The sequence below is a fragment of the Orbicella faveolata genome, unplaced genomic scaffold (genome assembly GCF_042242905.1).
Source record: "Orbicella faveolata isolate gen_17 unplaced genomic scaffold, um_ofav_v1 contig_26, whole genome shotgun sequence".
Lineage (NCBI taxonomy): Eukaryota > Metazoa > Cnidaria > Anthozoa > Scleractinia > Merulinidae > Orbicella > Orbicella faveolata.
The window spans coordinates 16,894,731-16,902,500 of record NW_028301554.1 but is presented as its reverse complement, the minus strand read 5'-3'; the positions used below and the strand labels follow the sequence as shown (position 1 = coordinate 16,902,500).

The following is a 7,770-nucleotide window of genomic DNA, read 5'->3' as shown; positions in this document are numbered from 1 at the left end:
TTGATACACACTCATCAAGCGTTGTCGCTTGTCCTCAAGGGCTTGGGAAGAGAGGAGGAAGCTGAGAGGGAAATGGAACTGGCGGCGGAGAGTGCGAAAAGATTGGATTCCCTGGAAGTCCCCTTGGAAATCTTCCAGACCAGCGAAGAAAAGGAATGGGTGGTGTCTGATCCTGTACCCATTAGCAGCAGCCATGCGCAGGTGAATGCTGGACGTGACTGTTCACGGAAAAGCATAACTTGAAAAGCTTAAACCACTTGACAAGGACCAATTTATTGGCGAGCCGTTAACCCGCGTGATACGGACTGAAGTTCTCCGAGTATAGTAGTGGTGCACTAGGTCATGCAATGCCGAACAGTCTTGTAAGCAAACCTCGAAATGATGGTTCTGACGCATAAAAGAAAGATGAAGAGAAGTATTGCGGTGCTTAAAGGTGGACAAAACTTGAGGAGACTTTGAAAATGTTTTTTAGTTTGTTTGTTCCGTATATATTTCATTCTTGTTTTTACTGTTTGCATCTTTCGAGAAAAAAACTTACACAGGCAAAAGTTGTACAAAATTGTCTAGCAAACTTATTGTCATGCGAAACACAGTTACTTTTACGAGTATCATTTAGAAAAGCAAAGCGAGCAAATGAACGGACGAGTGAAAGTAGAGTAGTGTCTTACTGGGAACATTTTGACTGTTTTCCCATTGAAATTAAGGTCGATCGTTCCAAACGCAGAATCTTAAATGATATAAGACTCTATTGATAGTTAAACTAATATTCGCCAGCTTTTTGGCGATATACGTTATTCAAAGAAAATGGTCATCCGATTCGTCACGTTATCAGGTACAGTCCAAATAATATGTCAAGCCAAGAAGGGATGCCGAGTTTTATGATTGATATCAGGGAAATTGTCCAGTTCAGTGCTGCAAATTCAACTACACACATAGCGAGTCAACCATGAATTTCCTTTTACCTCTTGACTGAGGCCTTAAGTTGTTTAATTTGCTATTTATGCAATAGTTTAATATTTAAATTTACGAATTGCTATTCATTTTTATAAAATGATTTTCTTACAATCGATCGTTTTATGCACGAATGGATATTTTTAAATTTAATTACAAAATAAATATATATTTATGTCAGTCGAATCGAGACTTTATAAGTCCAATGTAACCAATGACAAGTTTATTAATACGTCATCGCATCATTACTGTCGTGTTGTATCATTACCGATCAGATGTTTAATCGCCTTTTCACCTCCTGTCACCATGGTGACAGGAGATAATGTGTCCACTTCAACATTATCGTTATAACTGGATGTTTTGCAGTGCTGATGGTGTCTTGTTTGGTTACCCCTCGCAGCTCATAATTTACATAAGATGATAATTCCTTTTAAAACAATGGATGACGTTTAGTAGCTTTGCAATCGTATCATTTAAAATCATTTAAACTTGAGACTTGTGCCATTCACCAGGCTCGGAACACAAATATATTTATTCTAGGACTTAGTCACGGGCTTAGTCAGTTCAAGGGAAAGACCTTTACTGAAGTTCATACATTGGGTGAGATTCTCAAGCTACACGCGTTTTTTGATCGAATTTCCCTTGAAGAAACCGTCGTTTTGAACGAGGCGCGCAAGAGGAACTAGTGCGGAACGACCCAACGCGAGAATTTGACTACCTTTTCAAAAGTTCCCCTTTTCCAGATTATTTTCTAGCGGAATGAAACAAAAAGCGGACTTGAGCTTTTCAGTGAACGAATTAAACCTAAAACAACTCTGTGGTCCGTAGCCTGCGGTCTGCAGTCTGCAGTTTGCAGTACTAGTTTGCAGCCGCTGTAAATGTTACACCAAAAAAAATTGAAGTTGACTGAGAAGCACTATGTCTAAAAAATCCATTGGGTGTTCCCTTCAGGGTTAATTCACAGTTTAATTACAAAAATGTTGTTACCATGAAGCCAATCCACTTCTAATCGCACGTGGCACTCCATCCACCGTCGGGAGTCCTGGAGAGATCCTTATCGGCCATTTTGACCTCAGACTTGGTATTCTGGCCTTCCCGCCGATGTTTCTGGAAATGCCGCCGAGTTCATAAATCATCTAAAAAACAAACAAAAAAAATGATCAACTCTTTTAAGAGTCAAATGTGTTTAGCACTGCTATGCTAATTGAAGACACTGTAAATAAATAAACAAATATTTAAAATAGAACATAAACTATTAAGTATCCAAAATATGGGAGGCTGACAAGTTGGCTATTTACACATCGCGGTCGACGAGTTGAACTCAGGACTACCTAGTACAAATCCAGATAGCTGTAGGGTGGAGGATTTGAACCAGGGACCTCCAGATTTCAAATCCAGCGCCTTAAACCACATTTTATGAACTAACAACATTTTCATTCCCTAGTTATGTCAAATTAACAAACCGACGTTTGCTTTCTATGCGTCTGTAGATGCAATTTGTCGCAGGAAGATGTAAAAAGTTTGCAGCCTTTTAATAATGATAAACAGTCAAAGAGCGTGTGCGAAATTTACAGTTGCAGTAAGTAAAGTAAGCTTTTACGGCAGATTGTAATTAAATGGTTTTATTGTATGTCTACCTCCGTGAGCGGGCAAGATGAACCAAATCCTGCACTGTGATTGGCTACCCGAGCGGGCAAGATGGCGCTATCTTGCCCACTCGGGATTGGCCGCTGTGTCCCGCAAGAAAATAGTGTTTTTTTCCGTATAATAAATCCTTTCTTGACCAAGCTAGCTTGTTCGATCAAGATTGGCCTCGTTCTTTTTTTTGCGTGTTTATGGGACCTGACCTCCGTCTCGATCCATAAACACGCTCAAAAAAAGCATTTGGCGAATATCCAGCCATCTTGACGTCACGCTTGGTCAATAACTCATATGTATGGCTCTTCAAGGTTGTGCATTAATTTCGTTATTCAATTTAACCACTTTCGGACGGTACCAAATAAACCATTTTAAATAATGGACAAAGATGCATAATATACGTAATGTAATACAATTACAAACGACACGCTGCTAACGGTCAGTAACCTCAGCCCGGGGGACTTTTCCCAGGAAGTTACTCGAATCCACTACAAACGATGCACTCCGATATACACCTAGTCAACTACTTATACGATTTTGTTGTTGTGGTGGTTCTGACCGATTCTTTTTTATGCGGGGGAGGGAAAAACAGGGGGAGGAGGAAGGGGCAATTTTGACTTCCATGAATTGCTCTGTTTAAGAGAGGAAGTGGTGGAGGGGAGAGAATTGTCATCCCTTGGGCCACTTAACTCCTTGATTTTTAGTGGTCGAACCAACAAACAATACCATACAGAGAGCTACAACTTTTGTGCTGTATGTTCGCTTACGTCTGTGGTGCTGCACAATCGTTCAAACCAGGCCAAACCGTAAAATACTGTTCAATGTTGAAGGCTTTGATACGCGCTTTGCATAACAACCGTGACGTCTTAAAGGTAGCGTTTAAATAAACACTCTTCAAGTATTCCGTGTTTCGAAGTGTGCCAGGCGTGACTCTCGAGCGAACGTTGCCGCTTAAACTGTTCATGGCTTCGTCTGAGAGAGGCGTTCTTACAATTGGTAAGTACCTTTATCATTTTTCCTTCGACTGCAAAGGTACCCAAAGTACATTAGCAATCTGAAAGGGGTCTATTACATACATATTTTCTGTCTGCGAGCGACAATCACTACAGTTGTCACTATCGTCAAGTCCTGGTGATTTGTTTTACGCGAGACCGTTTTAAATGGAAAGCAATTTTCTAACAGATTAAAAAAAATCTATTATAACCGCGGCAAAAGCCTGTAAATATATATTTTGATGTCAAATGAGCGGAATCGTTATGCACAAAACAACCACGGACCTTGGTGCTGTGAGAGCAATTTACATAGCGGAAATGAAAAATTTCCATAATTTAGAATCTTCCTTTGCCATTGAGGTTTAACTAACATCTGGCAATAACTTTCAAAAGGAAGTAACGATCTTAACACGGTACAAAAAGCAAACAAATGACTGAATCCAGAAATTGCCTTGATTTTTAAAGTCGCATGCATGTTTGAATGCTTTTACAAAATCGGCAGAATCCTTCCAGTCGCAACACCCACTAACAACAAACTAAATACATGATTTGACATCTCGAAACGTTTATTACAAATTACGTTTTTAGTCTTTTACAATATCATATCTTTAACTGAGTACGAACCTTTTAAAGTGAATTGTACGGTGACCCACAAGTATCGATCTATCATCATCACGGCAGAAATATCAAGAAATGCTTTGCGCTGTGAGAGAAATTTACAAAGCGGAGATGAAAAGTTTCCCTATAATTTAGAATTTTCCTTTGCAACTTGGCTTTAACTAACATCTGACAATACCTTTCAAAAGGAGGTAACGATCTTAACATGGTACAGAAAGCAAACAAATAACGGAGTCCAGAAATTGCCAAGTCGCATGCTTGAATGCTTTTACAAAATCGGCAGAATCCTTCCAGTCGCAACACTCACTAATAACAAACTACTTATATGATTTGACAACACGAAATCGTTTATTACAAATTACGTTTTTAATCTTATACAATAACATATCTGTAACTGAGTGCGAACCTTATTAACTGAATTGACTCTTCGATGCTAAGTAATTATATGCGGATATGCCTGTTCTTGTATCAGTAACATGTAAATATTATTTATATTGGGCTCAGGAGTACAAAGGCAGTGTTGCGCATGCGTCAAGCTGGCTAGACAAAAATACCTCTCCGCGAGCTGCATAAATCTATACACTCTTTCTTTTTTATAAGAATCTGTTAAAGAATATCGAGGTTGAAATTTGCGAAATAACCCCGAGGCTGAGATTTTGTGTGTTGAAAATTTGTAAATTAATACAATTATAACTTTTTTTTTATCTAAATCGTATAAAATTCTTCCCTTCTCTACACTGCAAAACTAGCCAAAAAGTAACCAAAACAGCATTAGAGGTATATTCGATACTAATAACATTTTTGAAGGACGTTATGTACGTGATACCAAGCTTTAATGCCTGCAGAGTGACTAAAAAATTACTTAGTCGCCATCCAGACACCAAATACATTCGAAAACAGAAAAGTCACACGCCATAATCTAAGAATATTCACAAGCATATTTTCAGCCTATAATCGGCTGAAAAATAAGAATATTCCGCCTCGGCCGGAAAAAAGAAAAACAGTATTCTTAATCTTAAATGAAAAATAATGTGAATTATACTTAGTTAGCACATTTTGTGTTGGTATGAGCGACGTAAGGAAACTAATCACACTGACGTTTTCTTTGACTGAATATATCTTACTGTTTTCATATCAACAGCTTCTAAGCTGTCCATCGTCCTTACGCATAAACCACTTATAGAACAGTTGGCGTTATGCTTGGACCGAGACATGAGGTTAATATCGAACTGGAAAAACTTGGCGTGGGAAATGAAAGTCGATGAAAAGGTCATCAAACGACTGGAACAGTACAGTGACTTCAGTCCAACCATCCGATTGTTTGAACATCTTGAGGTCACGCAACCAGATCTGGTTATTGAACAATTAAGAAAGGCGCTGATCGAGATTGGGAGAAAGGATCTGTTTGACTTGCTAACGACAGAAGGTAATCATAAGTAAAGTGCTGTAAATGAATTGATTAACTTATAAATCAAATTGGCTATATGAGCCACTGAACTCAGAACGAATGATCCACTGAACCGAGTTCATTTTAATTCAATGATCATTGGGTCTAATCCCAGACCGAATATGTTTTCTTATTATTTTTTAGCACATACACAATTTTTGTACAAAGTTTATAGAGAGTTGGTCTGGAAAAAATTATGGAAAGTTTATTTCGCTCGTTAGACATAATCAAATAATACCACAGTCGAACATCTAAAACAGATCTGCAAATTAGAAAATTGCCTCTGAAACAAATCACTTAGCGAGTAAATCGTGCCAACTCCACTTGAACAAGTTTATCAACCAGTTATTCGCAGGGAATCTTTGAGGGCAACAAAAAACTTTTTTTTCCCTTCTTTTCTTTTCTTTTGTTTTTTTACTTACGCGTATGCTTAGCCAGCAAGGTTTTCAAGTTAGCCTCTAATAGCTATTCAGTATTGAATGCCACTCTGCAGGACACCGCGGATATACGTTTTTTGGGGCGCGATACAGTATTTTGCTGGTCAGCGGTACACCCTAACAAAACTACAAAATGCCTGCAACTTTTACATTATCTTCGCAGCGAGCCTTATCGACAGTCAAAAAGATACAAAACTTAGAGCGCACACTGTAAACTTAGCTTTTAAACTCCGCTCATTTGTTGGATAGTTCTCAGTTAATATTATATATTGTGCCAAAGCCAAACTGAACTTGCACACGGTGTGAAATTGTTGTTGTTTCGTGAGAGTTCATGCTCGTAAGCGGCGAGCCAGTGGCAATTTACGTTACGATGTGCGCTAAGGCTAAAACTAGGCAGCTTTTGTGTTGCTGTAACGGTGTTCTGAGGAAATCAACTTCTCAAGTTTGTTGAATTGATGGGCTTTAACCGTATGAATCGGTATGTAAACGGCATTTCGATCACATTCGTTGGGAAGACATGCTCGTGTTCGATTGGGGGCACTCACGTAAGTAAACACGGTCATCCTGTCCTCACTCGGTATCACCGAATTATAGACCAAGTTGGCCGAAATCGAAGCAGTACTTCCTATAAATCTTGGACACGTTGGTGTAACAAGTGTAGGACTGAATCCCCAAAAGGGTTCAAAATCTGGCCTCAACTCGAGGAAGAATTCACCAAGGTATGTTTTATCATAAAATATCCAATTTTAATCATACTGTACTTCAGGAAGCTTGAGGATGGCGAAAATAAAATTTTAAATTTTCATGTTTATTATTGTTTCTTTGTTTCTTGTCATAATTTCGAATTGTTGCAGTTCTGTATTTTGCCTATAGCGCCTCTAAAGTGTGAAAATTATTTTAAACTAGTTGCATAGCTATTAGAGTTTAGAAAAAAAAGCTATTTAGCTATTAGAAAAAGCCACAAGAAGTACATGACATCTGATTATCTAAAGATGGCAGAAGACATGGAATACAAAGCTGTTTAAAGGATAATTAAAAATACATGCATATGTTATTGTAAGACAATAAAAATACCATAAAATCTGGGTAATGACAACTTCCAGTTAAAACTCAATAAATGAATTTCATTTTTAGTTATTAATAGGCTATCCCCCCTGTATTCACACAACAATCTTCTGATTATAAGGCCTCCCAGACAATTTCTGACCACATTACCTTAGAGCCTGAGACTCTGTATAACTTTCTAAAATTAATATTTGTTTACATATTACTATATCTGGATTTCCCAATAGAAAACTTCTTCTATTGTACATTTTTTTCTATTCTGGCTCAGCAAAAGTCCTTTTAGATACTGTCCATGGATGATTTCCACAACATCAATGCTGTAAAAACACCAACTGAGAGAACACTGACCAATGCTCTCCATATGGCAACTACTTGACTTTCATTTAGTGTCTTTAGAGACTTCTAGGCCAACGGGCAAAGAAAAATTCACCCTTGGGCTCAAAATGAGGCTCAAAATGAAACCCTTTGACAGTGGTTATGTCATAGGTCATTCACTTGAAAGACGTGGGTAAGAGTAGCCAGGCTGAAAACGAAGGAAAAAAAGAAAAGGAAATGCCTAAAGACTGTGCAGCTAAATGACTAGGATGTGTTTTGAGTCTCTTAATTTACAGGGGACAGGAGC

At 38.2% G+C, this 7,770-nt stretch overlaps 3 protein-coding genes across 4 annotated transcripts in view; 2 read left to right on the top strand and 1 right to left on the bottom strand.

Annotated features, from left to right (window-relative positions):
- The window catches only part of LOC110041942 (uncharacterized), an 11,381-nt gene extending 10,182 nt beyond the window's left edge, over positions 1–1,199 (top strand). For both annotated transcript variants that reach the window (XM_089295421.1, XM_089295420.1), the window contains exon 8: positions 1–1,199. This exon is cut by the window's left edge and continues 64 nt beyond it. In XM_089295421.1, the coding sequence (XP_089151547.1) occupies positions 1–243 (243 nt within the window). In that variant the 3' untranslated portion in view covers positions 244–1,199.
- The window catches only part of LOC110042101 (uncharacterized), a 65,870-nt gene that overhangs the window by 45,200 nt on the left and 12,900 nt on the right, over positions 1–7,770 (bottom strand). Inside the window, exon 2 of the mRNA XM_089295424.1 lies at positions 1,939–2,087. The gene's annotated coding sequence lies outside the window, so the exon portion shown is untranslated. The remainder of the gene's footprint in view (positions 1–1,938; positions 2,088–7,770) is intronic.
- LOC110041770 (uncharacterized) overlaps positions 3,193–7,770 on the top strand; it is a 25,822-nt gene continuing 21,244 nt past the window's right edge. Inside the window, exons 1-2 of the mRNA XM_089295418.1 lie at positions 3,193–3,585; positions 5,341–5,625. Of these exons, the coding sequence (XP_089151544.1) occupies positions 3,552–3,585; positions 5,341–5,625 (319 nt within the window). The 5' untranslated portion in view covers positions 3,193–3,551. The remainder of the gene's footprint in view (positions 3,586–5,340; positions 5,626–7,770) is intronic.